This window comes from Trichosurus vulpecula, chromosome 4, assembly GCF_011100635.1.
Source record: "Trichosurus vulpecula isolate mTriVul1 chromosome 4, mTriVul1.pri, whole genome shotgun sequence".
Classification (NCBI taxonomy): Eukaryota; Metazoa; Chordata; class Mammalia; order Diprotodontia; family Phalangeridae; genus Trichosurus; species Trichosurus vulpecula.
In genome coordinates this window covers 37374487-37398318 of record NC_050576.1, presented here as the reverse complement: position 1 = coordinate 37398318, position 23832 = coordinate 37374487, and the positions used below count along the sequence as shown (strand labels likewise).

Genomic DNA, 23832 nt, shown 5'->3' with positions numbered 1-23832 from the left:
TGATCTGGGTATTTGTTCTAGGAGTTGCTCCAGATTCATGATTTCTTTTGGTCTTACAGACATTGTGGCCAGTGAAATTACCCCAAAGAGAAACACCCACACCCCCACACCCCCACACCCCTTCAGAACCAGTTTTCAAGGCAACAGGGCAACAAATTCAGTGGATCTGGGTGGGTGAGGAGTTCTTGCTTTCTTATGGATAACCAGATCACAGACTTTGATCTGGAAGGGATTTTCAAGGACAATCAAGTACAACCCCCTCATTTTAAAGAAAAGGAAACTGAGGCAGAGAAAGTTTAAGTGACTTGACCAGGGTCACACGGCTAATAAGAATCTGAATCAGGATTTGAGTCCAGGTCATCCTGACTCTAGAACTAGAACATTAACCGCTGAGTCACCAAATTAAACCTTCTGTACAAATGAAAATTTTGAAATAGGCTATTGGGATTCTGTGAGATGATGGTTGTAAGAATAATGAATAATGTTTCTGTAGCATTTTAAGGTTGCAAAGCTCTCTCTCTCTCTCTCTCTCTCTCTCTCTCTCTATATATATATATATATATATATATATATATATATACACACACATATACATATATATAATATATATATGTGTGTGTGTATACACACACATACACACACACACGCATACACACATATGTATATGTATATTATTGCATCTGAGATATGGATCCCAGGCTCTGAGAAATTCTCTCCACGATCCCAGTCCCAGTAAAGAAAATGCAAACTGGTTGCCATCTTTAGCTGATGGGCTCTCATGGGCCAAGTCAACATACCTTCACCCACTTTGATGTAAACGTTCTTCGATATCTTGAGTTCAGTGAAAGAGGTGACTGCGCCATATTCCTTCTGGGCCCACTGCAACAAATGAGCGTTTCCATGGGGAAAGCTTCTTTCTTCTGTTTTTGCTGATAGGGAGAAGTTTCCTTCTGGAAACTGGACCGCAGAACCTTCTGATACCTAAAGGAAACAGAATCCAATCAATCAAATAATCAACAAGGATTTATTGATGACTTACTTTTTATAATCACCATACAAAGACAATTAAAGAGTCATTCTCTGCCCCACGCAGAGCCAACATTTTAAGGAGTAATGGACAGTGTGGTTCAGTGAAAAGACCCCTGGGCTCTGGAGTCAGTGAATCTGAGTTCAAATCCTACCTCTGATACATACTAGCTATGGGATCTCACGCTTCAGTTCCTTCATCTCTAAAAATGAAGAGATTGGACTAGAAAGCTTCTGAGGTCCCTCCCATGTCTAGATCTCTGCTGCTAGAAATGGTCCCTGAGCCAAGCCTTGCATGGAACAAGGGAAGCCAAGAGGATAGCCTTCCAGGCACTAGGAAGAGAAGGCACTTAGGCTGGAACGTAGATTGCCTGATGGGGGGGAGGAGGAAGAGGAGGAAGAAGGCTAAGAAAAGGAGGAGGGGAGGAGGAAAGGAGATATTAAATGTATGGAAAGGAGGGACGGGCCAGACCTTTCAATGTGGCCTGTCCACCTGGCAGCTGTGTAGACAATGGACTAAAAAGAGAATGTGTCAGTGTCTGCCCAGCATGATCCACAGCACCGGGGACTCTGAGCCTAGTGACTGGTATGAGTTATCTAGAAAAAAAAAACTCTCTAAAATAAAAAAAGGAAATTTAGTAGGCTACCACTGTGAGGATGGAAATATTCCAGAGGAACATCTAGTTCCCTCTTTTGCTCTTATTTTGGACTCACAAAACAACTTTCTAACATAAAATTTATCGTCTGAAGAGGCCCTACCACCAGGAGGTCATGCCCTGTGCAGACAATCAGGATTGGGGCGCTCACAAGTATGGTTCCCATTTCAAATGAATAAACTGGAATTCTGTTTTATGACTTATTCTCTTTGGAGTTTATTCAGTCCTAAGAGATTAACTGCTCTTGGGCAAATGGACAAAACTGAGTTTCCAGCCCCGAACATCCAAGGACCAGTCCAGGATTCCTCAGAGAATCCCCTAAAGAAGAGGTATGCTCCGAGGGGAGGCCTCCTGGCCGGCCCATTCTCTCCTTTCTTATCATGCTTTAGCGGCAGCAACTGATGGACATTTATAGTCAATACTATCTCTTTAAGCCATACAAGCTTTAACATTTGTTTAGCAGGTCATAAAAAAAGACAATTACTTCAAATATCTCTTGGCCCCAGATAACAGCAAAACCACAAAATGTTCAGGCTGTCATACTCCCTTTGGCAGAACTCTTGGTCCAGACAACAAAGTAGTTTTCAGATAATGCGAATCCACCATTGTCCCTTAGAGACAGTATGTGGTGGCACAGGGGGAAAATAACACTTGAATTAGAAACGGAAGAACTGGTTTCAAATCCTGGATCCACCACTTGTCTATAAGGCCTTCTGAGCTTGAGCAAGTCAATCAACAAGCATTCACTCGGCGCTTACTACGTGTTGGGTATTTGTGCTAACGACTGGCAATAGGAAAAAAGAGATTAAAAAGAAATGGAAAAAAAAACCTGCTAGTTTTGTCCTCAAAGATCTGACATTCTAAGGGAGAAGACAATATATAGATAAATAGGTACATTTCACTTTTTGGAGACTGTTACCACATCTGTAAAATGGGGATAATAAAGAGTCGCACCTAACTGATGAGATGTTTGGGAAGGCCATAGCAAAGTGACTAACACATAGTAGGTGCCTAATAAATGCGTGCTGGTTGACTAACCAACTAACGACCCTCTATCTACATGAACTAAAGCACCAGATAGGACCCACAAGAAAGGCTGTTCACACACTCTGCCAAAGATCTCCCACCTCTTCCAAAGTGCTGATGGGAAAAGTAGTCTAAGAACAGAGTAGGTCCACCCCTCTACATGTTCCCAAACAAATATTAGTGACCCCTATAACCGCTTCCCCCAAATTCCCCTGTGCACAATTTTTCCAGGTCTGGCCCTAAGCAGGACAAAAACCACACACACAGTCCACTGGAAAAACATACATACAAGCATGCAAGCATATACACAGATACGTGCATGAATGCACACATGTGCACACACATACATCTACCCCCACACTCTGTCAAACTATAAACACTTTTCAAAAACTGGAAATTAAGCTGTAATTTTTACACCTTCCCGAAGGGGATGGAAATAGAAGAGAAAGAGACAGATACACACAGAAGCCCGTAAATACAACTGCCCTAAAGCAAAGGAAAACAAATTCCCAAAGTGTTTTTGGAAGAGAAAGGGCAGGCTAGTGAGACCCAGCTAAAGGGATCTGAGCAGAAGAGGTGGATTTTTCACAAAGGTGGGTCTTCCTCTCAACACCCTGGGTCCACCTCCAGGAGGCTTCCTTCCTCCACCTCCGGGAAAAACCCAAGGACTCGGTTCTCTTGCGTGAGCTCTTTCTCAAGCATGGAGATGAGGAGCAAAGTCAGAAGTCCCAAGATTTCTATCCCATTACATTTTTCATAGCAGCATACAGAATAATGACCAGAGTTGACTTTGAAAGACCCCCAGATTCCCACAGATGATGAAGTCAAGACGCTATAAAAATGATCGGAATAAAGCTTTCTGCTGACTTTACAAAGGAAGTTTAAAAGCCCCACATTTAGACTGGATCCATTCTGACCAATGCTCACTGGGTTTGTACAGAGGCACAGATCTTTTACACACAAAGAATTGGGCTATTATTCCATTTCATTCATTCATTAAGTAATCATTTACTAAGTTATCTACTATGTGCCAGGAACCATGCAAAAGTAGGTGCTAGCGAAACAAAGACAAAAAAGTATTTTTAAAAATAATATAATAATTATACATAATAATATGTAATAATAATGTGTTATTATTATACATAATACTCTATAAGTGAAAGATACTATTAACATATCGCGCTATATAATATATGGTATAACATGCTATATATTCATATATACTATAATACCAGAATTATTATACTATATAAATGCTAACTATTAATAATAATAATACTAATAGCCAGTATTTACATAGTACTTCATGGCTTGCAAAGTACTTTACAAATATGATCACATTCAATCCTCACAGGAACCTTGGGAGGTAAGTACTATTATTATCACATTTTACAGATGAGGAAACTGAGGCTGAAAAGTTAAATGACTTGCCCAGGGTCACACAGCTAGTAAGTCCGGCACCCCATCTACAAGGCTAACTAGCTGTCCCTCGGGAGCTTACATCGTACCCAAGGGAAGCCACATGATAGAAACATAAAGTATTTATTAACCGGTCAAACACCGCTAAGCACCGGGTTTAAATAAAAGCATGCCAGCCTGCCCCGATGCTCAAAGAGCCGCATGAGAATGGAAGAAGACACCCCAGAAGGGCGAGGTAGAAGGGAGGGAGGGAATTGGACAAGCCCCGTGGCCTGGCTGGAGATGTCGGAGCAAGGTAAGGCCAAAACCTCTGGAGGGTCAAGGGGTGGGGTCGGTTTTCTGGCGACGGCCAGACAGGGAACCCGGGTAAGTTAACACATAATATTTACAAAGAAAAGGCCAAGTCATTTGGTAGGCCAGGGCAACTGGAGCGGGAGGGAGGGTAAGGCTAGTCCCCAGGTAAGAGGTGGCCCCGAAGCTGGGCCCGGGAGGGAGCTAGGTGGAGGTGAGGAGCGAGGGCACTCCAGGTACGAGGGCACACACAGCCGGTGCACAGAAAGGATGAAATGTCCAGTGTGAGGAGCAGCCAATAGGTTGGTTCAGCCGGGAAAGCAGAGTTCGTACAGGAGAATGCTGGGCAGTTAGCCTGGACGGATGGGCTGCAGCCAGACAATGAGGGATTTAAGCGGGGGCCAATCCATCTTCTTCAGCAGTGAAATGCTTTAGGAGAAGTGGTCTGGCAGCTGTATAGAGGGCAGATTACAGAGGGAGAGAGACCGAAGGTGGGGAGGTCAACCAGGAGACAGAGGCAGCTGTCCGGCCAAGAAGTGAGGTTGGTCCGTAGAGGCATGATGGCCTTGGGAATGGAGGGATGGGGCCGAGCTGGCAGAGGGAGAACCAACCAGAACCTCTCACATTCACAAAGCAGAGGGGGCAAAGGCCCTGGCACTGATGGGAGCCATGGGGGACTTTCCACAGTGACCACCATCTCCATGCCCCCAGAGCCCCGTCCGCTGCCATGGGGGAGAAACTCCTGCGGGCAGAAGGCTCAGGTTTTGCCTCAGGTGAAAATACCACTATTTATGTGTCTGTTGGTGGGACACCAACCCTTCCCCCGATGAGAGAGAGAGAGAGAGAGAGAGAGCCTTCCACACTGGGGGGCTGAAAGGTCAGTGGGGGTTCCCCCTTTCTGGAGTGCGTGCTTTGGGGCCCAGGTTTTACAACGCTGCACATAAACTCTGACTAATAACTTATTTTACAACACTTGCCAGGCATCCCATCCACCCAGCCCAGTGGGAGCTAATCCCTGGCTTTCCGAAAGCTATTGATGTACGGAAAACCAGCTAAAGCCACTTAGATCACACTCCACTTTGAATGCCTGGGGCCACCCAGAGACGCCCTAGCTGTTCACCTGCTTGAAACGAGAGCCTGCCATTCTGCTTCCCCACCATTTTGCCCTCCACATCATGCTTTAATAATAGCGACCAGCATTTACTACCCTGCAAAACACAGAAACTCAGCTAGCCTCTCTCCACTGAAAGGCACTTGCTCCTCGGAGTCATTTTTAGCAAACCTGTCACCTAGAAAAACACAAGGGCCCAGGAATCCTTTATTCCGCTGCCAAAATCACGCTCTGTATTTAGGGTAACATCTGCTTAACCTCTGGATGATCTGCCTCATGTGTTCTCATTCATGAGTAAACCATAAAACACTTTTGTTTTAAAATATATGTACCGAGAGTAAATGTCTTTGACGTGGAATATGGTATAAATCTCATCAGTGCACGTTTGAAGGCAAGAACCAGAACGGTGTAAACAGAGAGATAAAGGCGAAGCAACTAAAGCAACGCACCCCCAGGTTATTTAAAAACTGGGTGCCCAATGAGGTACTTGATTCTTTGAGGGATTGGGGGGGGGTACTCAGTAACTCAGAAAGGAAAACTGTCATGATAGATCAAGGACTGACCATTGGGGGTCCTTGCCTCTGACATTACTGGCTATGGGATCCTGGACCTGTCACCTCTTTTTCAGTGCCACCCCCCAACTCTCTAAGACTCTTAGTTAAAGATGAGTTGCCAGTCTGTACCAGTGGAGGCAGCTGCCACACTGGGGGTTCTCACAACATCAAAATCCTGAGAAACAAAGCCCGGCTCACTCCACTGTGAGGTCTAAGTCATGTGGATCTCAACATCACCCTTGGGCTAAAAGGTAATAAAGAGATTAAAATGCCCAGCATCCAGCTATGTGGAAATCAAGTAACTGCCATCCTTCAAGTTTGCTCTAGGAGACAAAGGGGATTTCCCCAGGCCAATAAAGCAACCCTTCCTACAGATTAATGGAAAATTTCTGTTTGGTTGGCTTACATTTTCTTCTGCTTTAGACCCTTGTCTTCTCTTGCCCCTTGATTAATTCAGTTCTATGTGTTATGCATTTTAAAGGACCTACTATGTGGCAGGAGCAGAGCAGCTAAGTGGCACAGTGGATAGAGCACTGCAGCTTAGAATCAGGAAAACTCATCTTCCTGAGTTCAAATCCAGCCTCAGATACTTACTAGCTGTGTGACCTAGGCAAGTCATTTTACCCTGTCTGCCTCAGTTTCCTCACCTGTAAAATGAGCAGAAGAAGAAAATGGCCAACTACTGCAGTATCTTTGCCAAGAAAACCCCAAAATGGAGTCACGAAGCCAGACACGACTGAAATGATGGAGCAACGACATCGTGAAGCAGGAATTGTTTCAGGCCATGACATACAATTAGCCAACCAATCAACAAATGTATCTTATGCACTCTGTACCAAAATATTCATGACAACCCACTTCCTAGAAGCAAAGAACCTAAAACAACAAAGCGACTGTCTGCCAGATGTCTGAGTGGGGGAAAGTTATGGCATATAAATATAACACTAATATTGTTCAGAAAGAAATAGAAAATAGGAGAAATTCAGAGAAACTTAGAAAGATTTGTACGAACTGATGAGAGGGAAATAAGCAGAAACTAGATCACAACTGTGGTTGTTGTTCAGTCACGTCCAACTCTTTGTGACCCCATTTGGGGTTTTATTGGCAAAGATACTAGAGTGGTTTGCCATTTCCTTCACCAGATCATTTTACAGATGAGGAAACTGAGGCAACAGGGTTAAGTGACCTGCTCAGGGTCATCCAGCTGGTGTCTGAAGCCGGATTTGAACTCAAGAAGAAGAGTCTTCCTGACTCCAGGCACAGCACTCTATCCTCTGAACTATCTAGCTGCCCCTAGGATGTGGAGTCAGAAAAGACTGAATTTTGCCTTAGACGTTCACTAGTTTCATGACTAATTCTGACCCTCTCTCAGACACTTTCTCGCTGTAATCTCTATACCTCAAGCTACAACTCTATTATCTCTGATTCTAAGAGGTCATTTAATCATTTGGGGGGAAACAAGAAGGGAAGGATCTTTAACCTTCACTTATAAATGAAAATGGATTCTATTTCTGAAGACTTTCAGGTAAGAAATTCTACAACTTCCTTATTCCAATGGCTAAAATCCCTCATTCCCTCCACTGAGAAATGATCTTTTAGTCAGACTTTAAAACTCAACATGATTTCTTTTCTATTGATGCTTAACTAGTGCCTTTTTGTTTTTACATCACCTTCATTTCTAAAAATACACTCCCCTCTCCCCTCGAACATTACCCAGTGAGCCATCCACTAAGAGCCATTCAGCAAAGCGAATACGGTGGATACAGGACATGCAGTATTGCCCATCCATAGTCTCTCACCTCTTCAATGAAAGGAGGGAGGAACATATTCTCAAATCATCTTTAGGACCAAGCTTGCTCATCATAAGCACACCATGTTTGGCTTCTCAATACAATTTCTCATCTAATACTTCCACCTAAAAACATCAGTGACTAAACATGTTTCAAGACTCACTGCCTTCCTTTCCTCCAAAACCCATGGAGTTTTCTTCCTCCCTAATTAAAACTTCATACCCTGACATTCTGTGATATGACTAATGTCTTCCAGTGGGAATAACTCTAACTCAAAAAGCCAAGTATCTCTCCTTCTAATCAAGAGATCACATTGAAGAGAAGATAGTGGAATCATTCATTCCATAGCTGACCAATCCAGCAACCATTTCTGGGGATGCCTCAGGGGTGCCCCCTCCACTCTATGCTTCCTGTCATTTTAACCATGTACAAAGTGGGTCTTTAAAATACTGGTTGTGCTACCACTAAATATTTTTTTTAAGAGCAGAACATTACTCTATCTGCCAGGATGGAGAGTTTTATTACTAGAACTCCAAGCTCAGCAAGGAAAGCCAAGTTTGTTATTTTTCATGGATCAGATCCAGCTAACTCTTCCAAAAGAGAATGAAAAAAAACCCCACCACCAAAGAGGCAACCAGCATTTTTGTTTCCACACCTGCCTTCAAACATTAACCCTAAGTTCCTGGGACAGAATCTTTTCAACTTAAAGCTGGACCTCTGGAAGCCTTAAAGATTGCAATGAGTTTTGGTTGATGGGTGTGGTTACTACTTTCCAAAAGTGGGGAAGGTATTTTTATTAGGATTATCACAGCCTATTTTTTGACCAACAATCTCTATGCATTGCCATCTACCCTCCCACCACCTCGGTTCAGGCATCATCATTTCTCTCCTTCCTAAACTGGTACCCCAAATTCCAGTCTCTCCCTTCTCTTCCACAAAGCTGCCAAGATAATGTTCTTAAGTACAGATCTATGCCACTCTCCTCCTCAAAAACTTTCAGAGGCTCCCTATTACCTCTAAGGTAAAATACAAGCCTGGCAGTTTCAGCCCTCCATAACTTGGTTCCTGTCCACCTTTCCAGATTTATTTCGGTTCAGTCCCCTTCACTTACTCTTATGTTCTATGGCCAAACTGCCCTTCTAGATACATACTGAACACAGCATACCATGTCTGGTCTGTGCCCCCAAGCCTGGAATGCACTCCTTCCTAACCTCCACCTCCTGGCATTCCTAGCTTCCTATAAGACTTAGCTCAGGTTACACCTCCCCCATGAAGCCTATGCTAAATGGTGAGGACTTAAGCTTACCCTTCTCAAATTGCCCTGTCTTCCCAATGTAAATGTCCAACAGAATGTATGCCCCATGAAGGCAGAGACTGCATTGTCTTTATATCTCCAGCAAACAGTCCAAGGCTTGCACATAGTGGGCATTAAAATGTTCATTGACCTTAATCAAACTGTCTCACTCTTAACTTCCTCCCTGGCTGGGTTCATTGGCAGGGGGGTAGGAGGACCTTGATGGCTCTGCCCCTCACAATGCCCTCACTCTTGTAATCCTTGTGGATTGCGGATGGAAACTGGGGTGATTCTAAATCCTTGCCAAGGCCCAAAGGGAGGAATTGAGGAAATAATCACGCTCCCTCACCAATATGGAACCCAGTCTTGAAGCAAAGTCCCCTGACTGGAGTCAATGAAGAAGAAGGAATCCCCAGCCCATAGCCCCATGACCAAGAATCAGAATCAAGAATTTAGAAGGGGAAGGGGCCCTTGAGGGCATCTAGTATGAATTTTATTTCACAGATGGGGAAAAACAAGGTGAGAGAAGGGAAATTGCCTGCACCGAGGCCACAGTGACAGGAGATAACAGAGCCAAGATTTGAACTCAGGTCCTAACTCCAAAGCCAGCCCACTTTCCATAGTATCAAGGGGATGGTATCAGTGAACTCCGAGAAACATTTGGCTGATTTTATTTTGTTTAAATATATGCTACAATGTCCCTTTGCTTCTCTGCCCCATCCTAACTGGTCAAGATGGCCGTGCTTAAAATTTAGCAGGATTTCTATAAGACAAATATTTATCCTCTCCCCTCCCCTCCTCCATTTTATCTCATGTTCGATGACTAGATTGATGGTGTTTGTTGTAAATGCTACGTTTACAGTAATAACAACTAATAATTATAATAATACACCTAAAAAGAAAAAGAGTTTGATAGTTATCATGCTCTCTCCCCTGTACTAACTAACACAAAAGGTCACGTAGGAAAACTCTGGCCAAGATCTGGATGGAATCATTCCCTGAATGTTTAAAAGAAACGGGCTTTTGTAAAACTAGAAAACCTCTATGTCCCTGATGGTAGAGAAAAGGCTGTTTGAGTCTCACAGGAGGAGAATCTGTTCCAAGAACTATTCAGTAACACACACACTCACACACACTTGTATACACGTACACACTCACACATACACACTCACACACACTTGTATACACGTACACACTCACACATACACACACACACACACACACACTCTCTCTCTCTCATACACATACACACACACACACACACACACACACACACACTCACACCCCACCTTTGGAATCCTTCCAGGGCTCACTGGAGGCTGAGTTATCATTTGAATCCCTGCCAGAGGCTCAGGTTCACGCTTCTTGGGAGGGCACTCTACCTTATACACCCAACTTTGCCCAGTGACATGAGTTTTACACTGGCCAAGGCTGAGTCTGCACGATTGGGATCATCCCTCTGGCCTCTGACCACCCCCAAAACCTTCTCTTCTTCCTTTCCTCCTACCCTCCAGAACCCTGGCTCACACATACTCAGCAATCCTGTCCTACAGTTCAAGTACTGCATAGGAAAAAAGGAAAAACAAGGAAAGAAATCACACAAAAGGAGAACCCTCAGTTCTGTCCCAAAAAAGAAAAAAAAAGCCTTCTGTGCCAAGAGTTTTTCCAAGTCAATTCCGGGAAAATAAGCCTCTCTGTAAAGCTGAGCGAGGTTTTCGATCCAAATCCAGTTGGAGAAGGGTCTGTGGCACACTGGATCACTCACTAACCCCATACAGCCCCTCTAAAGGAGGGTAACAAGTGGATTATGCTTGGAAATGCTTCGTTTGGTGCACGGGTAAGGGCCAGGCCAAAAAACAGAATGCAGGAAAAAGCATTGGAATAGCATTAAAATATTTACCTCCCACGTGGGGGGCTGCGGCCTGAATTCTGTAAGGATATGACCACGTTTTCCCTACACGGGGTGTGAAATGTGATCAGGGCCACGGCTGCCATCACCAGCCAACGTGACTCAGGCCAAAAGAAGCAAAAACAAATAAATAAATAACTGCTTGAAGCTCATTGCCTTAAAGAAATAACAACTTCCATGCCCACAAACCCACATTTATCACGTATGGGGCTGTGTGTCAGTTTGGTACAGCTGAAAGGGCTCTGGAGTCAGAGCTCTGGAATCAAAGGGCATGTGTTCAAACACTAACTACCTTATCACCTTAAGTAAGTCACTTAAGCCCTTGGAAAAATGCTAAGAATGGATGGTCCTGTGCCTCTTTATTTATGATGAGTCACTTTGCTTGCTGGATGGGCCTCCAGGTCCTGATTTCTAAAATTAGGAGGTTGGACTAAATGGAAGGAAGGAGGGAAGGAGGGAGGGAGGGAGGGAGGGAGGGAAGGGTGGAAGAAAGAAAGGAAGGAAGGAGGTAGGGAGATAGGAAGAAGGAGAGGAGGGAAGGAAGGAAGAAGGAGAGGAGGGAAGGAAGGGAGGGAGGGAGGAAGGAAGGAGGGAAGGAAGGAGGAAGGGAGAAAGGAAGAAAGAAAGGAAGGAAGGAAGGGAGGGAGGAAGGGAAGAAGGGAAGGAAGGGAGGGAGAAAGGGAGGAAGGGAGGAAGGAGAGGAGGGAAGGAAGGAAGGGAGGGAGGAGGGAAGGGAGGGAGGGAGGAAGGAAAGAGGGAGGGAGGAAGGAGAGGAGGGAAGAAAGGAAGAAGGAGAGGAGGGAAGGGAGGGAGGGAGGGAGGAAGGAAGGAGAGAAGGAAGGAAGGAGGGAAGGAAGGAGGAAGGGAGGGAGGAAGAAAGAAAGGAAGGAAGGAAGGGAGGGAGGGAGGAAGGGAGGGAGGGAAGGGAGGGAGGAAGAAGGAGAGGAGGGAAACAAGCATTTATTAAGCACCTACTCTATGCCAGCAGCTGTGTGAACTGCTTCCCAATTATCTCATTGAATCCTCACAACCGCCCGGGGAAGGTAGCCATTATTATTATCCCCATTTTATAGCTGGAGGATCTGAGGCAGACAAAGGTTAAGTGACTGGCCCTGGGTCACAAGGCTAGTAACTCTCTGGCTGGATTTGAACTCACATCTTCCTGACTCCAGGCCCAGTACTCTATCCATTGAGCTCCCCAACCGGCCTCTGAGACTCTTCTAGCTCTAGTTCTGCGATACCACTAACATTTACTGGTCCATGCAATTGAGGTACTTGCAAACCACCCTTCCACCCAACAGAAATCCCCCTTATAATTGAGGTCCTCAGACCCTCTTTCTCTCCATAAAACCGTCCAGAGCTTCCTCGTTTCCCACGACACCCAGGTGACTTACTACGATGTTGAATTTTGGTTTTCAACATGACAGAAGTGACAAGAGCCTGAGAATCTGAGCTCCCCGGAAAGGTTACGTCACCCTACACGCTTATGCACACTAAGGGAGGGTGCTGAGATACTGCCCTCAGAAAATAAACACGGAGGGACCTGAAAAGGAGCCAGCACGGGGGAGCACACTCCTCTAATCTCCCACGGAAAAGTTACGAGAGGGGGTGAAAGTGGAGATGGGGGAGTCGAGAGGGAGGCAAGGGGCAGGAGAAAGAAGCCCCCTATCTCAAGGACTCCACTGGAAAAAGGAATTCCATCCCCAAAGTTTGGCCATGCCATGAAGGCTTACTGGATCTATAAGGAGGTATTTTCCAGAGAGGAGTTGCTGGCCATCTTTTATGAAGCTATCCCACCAGACTCCTAAATTTGTCTTCCCTTATCTAGGATCTAAAAATTCGAAGCTAGAGGAGAGCCTGGAGACCGCTAAGTCCAAACCTTTCCCTTTACAGAAGAGGAAAGTGAAGCCAAGCGAGCTTTCAGGAGTTATCTCGCCACTTAGTAAATGTCCAAGGACTGACTGATTCACTACAATCACAAATTTCCAGGTGGGGAAGCTGAGATTGATAGGTTAAGACTGGCCCATGATCACACAGCTAAAGATGCATCTCCTGTATCCAAGCTGTCTCGTGGGGGTAGCGACGTCATGCCATGGTGCATGCAGCTCTGGGCTCGGGGTCAAAAAACCTGACTTTCGAGCCAGCCTCAGACACTTACTAGCTGGGTGACCCCGGCACAGTCACTTAACCCCTGTCTGCCTCAACTTATTCAACTGTAAAATGGGGTTGCTGTTATTGTTATGAGGCTCTAAGGAGATAATATTTGTAAAGGACTTAGCACCGCATCTAGCATATAATAAATTATAAATAAAAATCAATTCTATTATTATTATATTACTATATTAACCAGCTTAATAAAAGCTTGTTGGTAGAGTGGTTAAGTGGCAGAAGTGGCTGGTGGGCACAGGTGCCCAGGGGACCAGAATTAGGCTCACCCACCTAGGTGCAGTGGGTAGAGGGCGTGGCCTAAAATCAGGAATAGTCATCTTCCTGAGTTCAAATCTGGCCTCAGACACTTACTAGCTGAGTGACCTTGGGCAAGTCACTTCACCCTAATTACCTCAGTTTCCTTATCTGTAAAATGAGATGGAGAAAGAAAAATGACAAACTGCTCTTGTATCTTTTCCAAGAGGACCTCAAATGGGGTTATGAAGAGTCAGACATGACTGAAAAGGAACGAACAACACCAAAAAATGAAGAGAATGGCCACAACATTCTGAAATGGAGAATATCCTTGAACCCAGCAGTCACGAGTGCCCTCTTAAGTATACCCCCAGGATGTTTTTGGGGGGTCCTCATCAAGTACAGCCATACCTGAGACTCTGAAATAGACATGCAGCTTCTCTACCGACACCTGTGTTCACTTCCCTGCATCTCCCATGGGCCTCCTTACATGGTGATCTCAGTTCCCATCAAAAGGCCACAACACACAGCGACCATGCAGCCATTTAGAAACGCTCCAGATATGTTCACAGTAAGGTCCCAAATAACTTCAACGAACCCAGGGAACCACAATCTTCATGAAACACGGCATGTACATTTTAATCCTCATTGGTTTAAATGAATTATCTTATATTTACTTTGTCTATATTTTGTAAATACTTATCAGCTTCCCAGGAGGTTCTCAGTTCAAATCTCTCCTCTGACGCACACTGGCTTTGTGACTATGGTCACTTAAACTCAGTGCTCTAAGCAAATCTTGAAGACTGGAAGTTACAGAGAAGGTGGTGACCTACCTATAAACTGCTGACCCACAGTTTGAGATCCTCCCAAGTGAAAGGATATTAGCAGTCGATAAAGAAACTTATTCCAGTGAGATAAATTATACACTGATGCCTGGTAGAGTTCTTTCAATACAGAAGGGTCAGTGATTCCCTCCTCTAAAATATGGTCTTTGATGGACCCTGACTCATCCAAGGATCGGGTCCCTAGTCATTAAGACTCTTATGAACAAGCCACTAAAACCAACAGATAAGTGTCCTCCATAATAACAACGTATGGTACCCATCCCACAAGGGACCCTGAGTCATCAGCCCATTGGAGACACAGAAAAGAACCAGTCTCAAAATGCTCAGTCATTAAATTTGCTTTCCAAAGGAAGCTTACACAGTAAAAATACTGACTTGCCAAAAGCCAAATCACAGTATCCAGACACCTTGTGTTTTTATGGGGATTGGCTCCTGATTAAGTAGAAAGCAAGGCCGACGTGCCAGGCCTTTGGTCCATACGCTCAGACATCTTCTCTGGGTTCCCCTTCAAGAGGTTTGTTTTGTGTGTGTGTGTGTGTGTGTGTGTGTAATCATTCTAACTCTCCACAAATTTCATGTTCTAACAATAGTCTTTCTGAGGACAGTAACGGGAAGTTAAAATGGATGGGGTAGATGGGAGACAGGACAGAAAGAAGATTAATGTGACCATCCTAGATGGGACATCTAATTAAAGACTTACAGAAATGCCTCACAGTGGCATAAAAGTTCTTGAAAAGCACACCAAGAGAGCACTGTCTCTGGGAAAGCTTGGAGTATAAGCATCTGAGGACCAACCCAGACAGTCGTTGGGTGATTTTTTTTTTTTAACGGTGGAAAGTTGCTGGATTAGGAGTTAGAGGGCTCGTGTGAACTGACGCACAGGAAAGTCAGCAAAACCAGGATAACCAAAGACCCATTAATATAAATGAAAAGAAACAAAATAAAAAGGAGCAGCTGAATGCTGTGTAGTTACAATGATCAAACTTGTACTGAAAGAGATAAGAGAATGTATGTACTTCTCCACCTACTTTGCAAGGACCAAGTATACGGGTGAGAACAATGAGATACTGGCTAACTTAGCTGATAAATTGGTGAACTACACTTGTTCCTCCATTTTTTTAATGCTTTGTTATGAGAAACATCTCTTGGGAAAGAGAAAGAGGAGAGATATTTGGAGAAATAAAGAAAATATAAAAGCAAGTGTTAATAACACTAGCCCTTACCTTATAAGGTCATTATGAGAATCAGATGAGACAGTGCTTTGAGACTCAACAAGAACTTTAAAAAGGTCAGTAGTGATGGAGATGACAAGGTTGGACTAGCTGATCTCTGAGGTCTCTTCCGCCTTAATCGAACATTTATGAAGCACCTACTGCATGAGAGACACTATACTAAGTCTATGACTCCATGATTCAGTGTGACCCAGGGCAAGGGGCTTAACCTTGGTCTCTCTTGGTCATCTAGAAAGTAAGAGGATTGGAAAGAATAACGGTTAATTAAAAATAGCTAGCATTTATAAAAAGAACTCTCAGGTTTACAAGGTGCTTTACAAAGATGGCTTCTGAGGACACTTCCAAGTCTAGATAGATGATTTGATGATACTGTATGACCCTGGCATGGTCACTTAACCCCTCTGGGTCTCAGTTTCCTCATCTATAAAATGGAAGGGTCAGAATAGATGTCCCCTGCCATCTCTAGGTCTATGATTCTACGATAATGTTGAGCTACAAAATCCATAGACCTAAACCTCTACATAAACCACCACGCAGACCTCGCTGCATGTTTTAGATAAAAACAGGTATATTCATTTTAAATTATTTCTAAACCCAGCGGGGAAAGTGATTGCCAAAGGGGAAGAAGAAATCCAAAAGGAAGAAATCATTTCCAGGCTTCTAATTAAGAAACAACAGAGGGCACCCACAGAAAGAGTTTCTCTCCTCTTCCCTAACCCAATCAACCTCCCCCTAACCCGCCATGATAATATCACCAATAGCCTATGAAGTTATTCTTAGCACAGTTTTTGAAACCAGAACCCTCACTGGCCTATTACTCGGACTGGTGCATAAGTTCACGCTTTAGCCACCGCTGCTGGTGCCTTCTTTCTAGGTCCCCTGCCCCGCTCACACGCATCCTTGCCCAGCCCCTGGTGCACATCTGGGGCCATTTAACAACTGATTGGAAATTTAGCCTTCTGATTTCCCGTTAAATACAAGCACAGGAAAACACACAGCACTTGCTTTACAGACAGTCTTGTCAGTCATCCAAGCTCCAGTGTAGCCCTTAGAACTGCCTGTGGTTCCATGGCAGAGACCCAAAAATGTTTGGACCATATTAAAAAAAAAAGGGAAAAGACTAAGCCAGATTTTGGCATCCCTGGCCTCCTCAACTCCTCCACCCCTCCCACTCCCTTTCTTAGAAATGCATAAATAGCTTTTAATTGCCAGGCTCATTCCTGGTATTAATTTGGCTTTTTCATACAATCTCAGAGCTTAGGGCTTTTGAGGGCATATTGTCTAACCTCATTAGGACAAGATTTGGGTTTGTTTCTACTATGAAGCCAAGAGCACAGAACTGGATTTCAGTCCTTTATTCATACTGTATTAACTCAATATTTCTTTGAGCTTTGCTGAACAGGGTCTTGTCTCTGGTAGCTTAACATGACCATGGCCAGTTTCTACTTCCATTACTCTTAATAGGTTATAATAACACAGCATCATAAAAGTTAGTTTTATCTAGTGACTGATTCACTCAGGGATTCTTAACTTCGTTCTAACTATAAACATTTTTTTAAAAAAAACATTATACTAACTGAATTTCAACATAATTGGTTTCTTTAACAACCCTCTGAATTTTATTTTATGCTTTTAAAAATCTGATTTTGAGAAGGGACCCACAGGCTTCACTAGATCTCCAAAGAAGTCCATTGCACAAAAAAGGTTCAGGACATCTAACTAGGTCAATCTGATCCCTTTACAGATGAGGACACTGAGACACTGAGGTTTTTACCTCCCCTAGTACTACACGAGGAGTTCATGGCAAAGCCACAGCTAGACCCTGAGGTCTCCTGCTTCCTCGTCTAATCTACTTAAGGAAAAGCCTGAGGAATCTTGGGGAAAATAAATTATTTTCACAGGCCTCAATGATTAATTGCTGGAAAAGGAAATACAAAGGCAGGAATCCAAAAGCGACAGCCAGAGGTTGTTCCTCCTCCCTAATTGACACTTTTACCTACTTAACCTTCGGCATCATCTCTTTTCTCTTTGCAGATGTCACGATGTAGAGGATAGAGGGGAGGCCAGTCTCTAAATGAGCAAGACTCGTGCTCATCCCCCGTGACCCAGACTAGCTGTGCGTCCCCAAACAAGTCAACAACCTCTCAGGGTCCCAGGCCACTTTTTAAAACTTTAAATTTTAGTTTTTAAAGTTTTAGGATTGTAAGTTGCCTATCTATATTAATGGAGGGGGTTTCCATGCCAGAAGTTCCCTACATTGATCCACTGATGAAATCCCAGTTCTAAACACCATCCCCTCAACCCAGTCAAAAAGTGTACACAGATCAATTAATTAATTAAACTCTCCAAAATTGGAAGATCAGTGTTATTAAAGGCCTCCTCAGAATTTCTTGCTGGTCCAAGGAACCCAAATGTGCAGTTTCCAGGGGCCATCTGAGCTCCAGTTGGATTTTCCTTTCCAAACACAGAATACTAGCGGGAAGCCAAAGATGGAAAACCTATTCATCGTGGGTGTGCCCCTAAAGCTTGAAACAGTGAGAGATGACTTAAAAATAAACACAAGAAAGAAAAGTCAATTAAAGAAAAAGATAACATCAGAAAGATTTGTCCAAGGTTTGCTACTAATAGGTTTTAAATGCACCCTTTTCACAAATGTTGGGATTCCAGTCTTGGTCATGTCTTCAGCTGGTCTCCCTGATCTCCCCTGCACCAAAAGGGTTGGGTTTTTTGTTTTTGTTTTTGTTTTTTAGTTCTTTGCTAGAATGGTTTGTTATGACCAGGAGGCTAAATATAACCATTTGAAAGCTAGGCCATTCCCAGGGGGTGATATCCATTGCAAGAGAATCCAGATTCTTCTACTAGATTCAGAGTGGCACAGCAGATAGGACACTGGATTCTGAATCAAGAGAAGCTGAGTTCAAACTCCTCCACCTTAGAAACTTACTAGAATTGTGACTCAGGACACTTAAATTCTCTGTGCCTGAATTTCCTCATCTGTAAAATGAGGCGTTTGGATTCAATAATCTGTAATGTCCTCTTCTACCTCTAAATTGATGATCCTATAACCCTATGTGCTATCAGCTTTGATAAGCATGTTCCACACTGACCTGGAATCAGAGAGTCCTTGCTTCAAAACCCACCTCAGACATCTACTAGTTAAGTGACTCTGAGCAAATGACTTAGCATTTATGAGTCTCAGTTTTCTGACCTCCAACACAGGGAAGATAATAGCACCTCACAGGGCTATAGTAAGGACAAAATGAGATAATGTGTATAAAGGGCTTAGCAAACCTTAAAATACCGTCCAAGTGCTAGCTATACCACCCAATGTAGAATTTACAAGGCAAGCATGGTATTTGCCTTCCTAGAGTATTTGGCCACATTTTCTTCCTCCCACCTCCTAACTCTCATTCTGCCAATGAAAAAAGGGTTCATCTTGTCACCAGCTCTGACTATAATTCCAAACACCATGAGAACTGAGCTGACCCATACCCTACAGCTTCCAGCCCAGGTCAGAATACTGAATTTTAGAGCTGGACAAGACCTCAGCAGCCAACGGCTTCTTACATAATCCTTCCAAATGATTTTTTAACTTGGTATTTTCAAAGTGACCCAACTTAAGTCTTAAGAAGGGGGGAGGGTGTTTGGGTTGCCTGACTCCATCAGGTGATGACATCTTCAAACCTCCAATCTATAAATCATTTCTAAGTTTGCCTCCTGTCCCTTTATTTTGTGATGAGTGTGTATGTGTGTGTGTGTGTGTGTGTATGTGTGTGTGCGTGCGTGTGTGTGTGTGTGTGTGTGTGTGTTTCATATACAAAAAGTCCACAACTGGAAACTCTGCCCAAAACTCCTACCATCAATCTTCAGGCTGCTACTGCTTCCTAGGTAACCAGCATAACTGGGTAAATGAATAGCACATGGCAGAAAGAAACAAAATTCCACCTCGCTCTGCCCCACATGCTCCTTCTTCTCCATATTTTGGAAAAGTGAAAAGCATTTCCAAGATTTAGCAGCAGAGAAATACTGTAAAGTGTGTGTGTGTGTGTGTGTGTGTGTGTGTGTGTGTGAGAGAGAGAGAGAGAGAGAGAGAGAGAGAGAGAGAGAGAGAGAGAGGGAGAGAGAGAAGAAAAAGAAAAGAGAAAAAAGTTCCTAAAAGGAATGATAGTATGGTATAAGATTTTAGTTCTCCTTTGGGTCTATAAAACTCATCCTAAGATTTCACCCTTTATGAGTTGTGAGAACACCAAAGACAAGTCTTCCCTCTATTAATAAGTCCCTCACACCTCATTTTTAAAGGTTTCCATTTTGAAGTTTGGAAGTAAAAATTGGGGAGTTCAGGTTTTTTTTTTTTTGCATTCTACCTAAGTAAAATGTGAATCTACTCAGAAAGGGAAGCTGTCATTACACACCAAAACAATCTCTTTAAAGGATTTGCCTTGGTTAGCTACTGAAGCCATGGTTAGCTATTGAAAAGAGTCCAACAGAAGCACCAAGTATGTGGAAACTTTCTAACCATCAGGGCTATCTAAAAATAGAATGGGCTGCTTTGAGAGAGGGTGGGCTCCCCCTCCCCAGAGGTCTTCCAGGAGAGGCTGGATAGCCACTCATTGAGTATTCAGCAGTGAAGATTCCTTTCGGGTATGGGTTGGACAATGGGGTGTCTTCTAACTCTCAAATTCTATGAATCTGTGATTTATCAAGTCCTCAAATCCACACCTCAATAAGAAATCTCAGGGTGCAGAGGGGTGGGGGAAAGGAATACCAAAGACAGAAAAAATCAAGTTCTCTGTCCTCTTTTTCTCTGTATCACTCGTTAAATAATCTTGAGTAAGTCTGTGCCTTGATCTTCATCTCTTCTATGGGTTTCTTGAGGTCACCAAGTAAGATAAGTGGGTTTAATAAGCAGGGCCCTAAATCGTGGATCCAGAGCCAAAAAGGACCCCAGAGGCGTTCGCGTCCAAGTCCCCTCACCTTATGGTCAAGGAAATGAAGAGTCAGTAAGATTAAATGGTGTGCCCAAAGTCACAGTGAATGATGTGCCCAAAGGTAACAGCAACACTATTAAACTTGGATCTCAAGAATATGGCCCTAGCTATGTGCATGTGCATGTGTGCATGTGTATCTCTCTCTCTCTCTCTCTCTCTCTCTCTCTCTCTCTCTCTGTATATGTGTATATATACATATATATATAGATATATATATAGACAGATAGATACACACATATATGTATACATATATACACACACATAGATATATGTATACAAATATAGATATATACACCTATACACACACATACATGGCCAGAATTCTTGGGTGCTACTATCCCAAAAAAGCATTCCATATTATTTCAAACTGTCACTGATTTCTGAGAGAGGAGAGGGATGGTTCTATCACAAAAAAAGATAACTAGGCCAAGTTTGAGATGTCTTACCTCGCTCACTATCTGCAGATCTGAGACCCAGAATGGGAAACAGATGTTCCAACATCTCTTACCGGCCACAAAGAAATGAGAAAATAAAATGGAAGGAAATGGTTGTCCTTAAGTTTCCTGAAGGGAGTCTGAAAACAGATACAGGCAGCAGGTGTCTTAGAATTTAAAGCCCCATTCTGTTCACAATGGCTCCTTTATGGTGGTTCCACGGAACAAGGACTGTATTTGGAGATAGAGGACGTAGGTTCAAATGCTGTGATACCTGTGTTGTGACTGTGGTCAAGTTAACTAATCTCCTGGGCCTGTTTCCTCATCTATCAAACGAAAGGGTTGCACTACATGACTTCTAAGGTTCCTTCCAGATCTAAACTGATGATCGACTCTTAGACTGTCATCTATAAGTCTTACAAGGTCCAATGATGGACTATGTGTCTATAGTCCAAGGGCCAACATAGGCAGGCTCAGAGAAGTCAACACCAGGTTGGCAAAGGATAAAGAATTTTTTGGCCTAAATGACTTTCAAGTAACATTTACTTAATTAAGGTAGGAATAGAGGGACAGCATCACATCAGTGGATGGGGGAGGGAGACCTCATACCAAAAAATGACAGATCCTTGATATGCTGAAATATGATCATGACTATAATGATAACATTATCGTCCTCCAAAGAATTCCAAAGAAATGGGTGTGAAAGTTGCTAAGAGTCAAATCCCATGACGACAGGGGCATGGACCAAAACCCTCCCAAAGTAACTGAGATTTGATCAAAGGGAGGTCTCTCAGCACCGTGTAAGTCCTACACTTTACAAATTAATATCAAACAACCAATAGTAAAATATAACAAACATTATTTATTACTGTGGTCTTTTGTTCTGTTCCATAGAAACTGATTTGGAAAAAGCACTCTGGTGACTTTGAGCAAGTTGGCCACAGTTTGCTCATTTGTAAAATGCCTCGTCTAGAGGACAGGTCTTTAATATTCCTTCTACCTCTAAACTCAGTGATCTCTAAGAAAGGGAAAAGGACCCACATGTGCAAAAATATTTCTAGCAGCCCTTTTTGTGGTGGCAAAACATTGGAATTTGAGGGGACGCACATCAATTGGGGAATGGCCGAACAAGCTGTGGTACATGAATGTAATGGAATACTATTATGCTATAAGAAGTGAGGAGCAGGCAGAGTCAGAAAAACTGGGAAGACTTGTATGAACCGATACAAAGTGAAATGAGCAGAACCAGGAAAACATTGCACACAATATCAGCAACATTGTGTGATGATCAACTATGAATGACTCAGCTCTTCTCAGCAACACAACGATCCAAGACAAGGACAAAGGACTCATGAAGGAAAATGCTATCCATATCCAGAGAAAGAACTGATGGACTCTGGATGAAGATTGAAGCGTATTTTTGTCACTTACTTTATTCTTTCTCATGTGTTTTTTCCTTTTGATATGTTTCTTCTTTCACAAATATGACTAATACGGAAATATATTTTACATGATAGCACCTGTATAACCTATATCAAATTGCCTACCATTTTCAGAAGGGAGAGGGGACGGAGGAAGAAAAATTTGGAACTCAAAATCTTATAAAATGTAATTGGGAAAAAATAAAATGCTATTAAAAAATAAACTCAGTGGTCTCTTGACTTGCTCAATTATCATTTTAGATAAAAGAGCTTATTGGTGCTGATTTCTATGTCAATTTAAAGTATACTAGGCATATATATGGACAGCTAGGTGACTCCATGAATAAAGCACAGGGCCTGGAGTTAAGAAAACCTGGGTTCAAATTCAGCCTCGCATAGTTCCTAGCTATATGACCCTGGACAAGTCACTTAACCTCTATCTTCTTCAGTTTCCTCATCTGCACCTACCTCCTACAGTTGTTGTGAGATAATAAAAAGCTCTTAGCACAGTTCCTGGCACATAAGAGGCACAACAGAAAGGCTTATCACCTTCCCTTCACAATCTATAACAAGGTCACGTCCCTTTGGCCCTATAAAAGAACCCAGAGACAAGAACAGATATCAGGCTGTTACTCATGATCACAGGATTGTAGATTTGGGGTGAAAGGCAATTCAGAGACCTTAAGAAGATGAAAAACTTGCCCAAGGCCACACAGCTAAAAGTACCTAAGGCAGAATCTGAACTCAGATCTTCCTATCTATTCATCAAGCTGTCCAGAAGCTGCATTAGTCAGTCTTCCCAGTGTAAGGGAGACCTTTCTCTAGATAGTTTAAGATTCATAATCTATGGCAGCCAATACTGGCTTATTGCTCTACCACCACAGCAGCACCATGGCTGTCTAGCTGGCAGCTCCCCTTCTCACTACCTGACCAGTCCACCTCTGTTTCTGACCAGACATTTTCTTGCATTTCCCAGTAACATATTGTCTGCCATCTGAGACCAAGACTTGCTAGGTATCCAGAAACTCACTAAAGCAGTTAGCCAGTATCAACTTATAAAATTCTAACTTCCAGGGATTATTTTATTTTGCTTTTTTTTTCAACTAGTGTACTCTAAGGTCAGGAGGACCCGAGTTCAAATCCGACCTCAGACACTTGCTAACTGTGTGACCCTGGGTAAGTCACGTAACCCTGATTGCCTTGGTTTCCCCATCTGTAAAAGGAGCTAGAGAAGGAAATGGCAAACCACTCCTATATCTTTGCCCCACAAACGGGGTCACAGAGAGTGGGACACAGCTAACTGACTGAACAACACCACCCTACAGCTCTATCACAAAACTGTGGGCTTTTTTTAATTAAACAAATATTAAGTCAGAGAAATTAAATTCTACTGAAAGCACCATTCAGTTTGGTAAATACTCAAAGGAGGAAGT

At 43.2% G+C, this 23832-nt stretch overlaps 1 protein-coding gene across 3 annotated transcripts in view; it reads right to left on the bottom strand.

Moving 5' to 3' along the window:
• TGFBR3 (transforming growth factor beta receptor 3) overlaps positions 1-23832 on the bottom strand; it is a 232004-nt gene that overhangs the window by 66903 nt on the left and 141269 nt on the right. For all 3 annotated transcript variants that reach the window (XM_036755202.1, XM_036755203.1, XM_036755204.1), the window contains exon 5: positions 798-981. In XM_036755202.1, coding sequence (XP_036611097.1) covers positions 798-981 — 184 coding nt within the window. The remainder of the gene's footprint in view (positions 1-797; positions 982-23832) is intronic.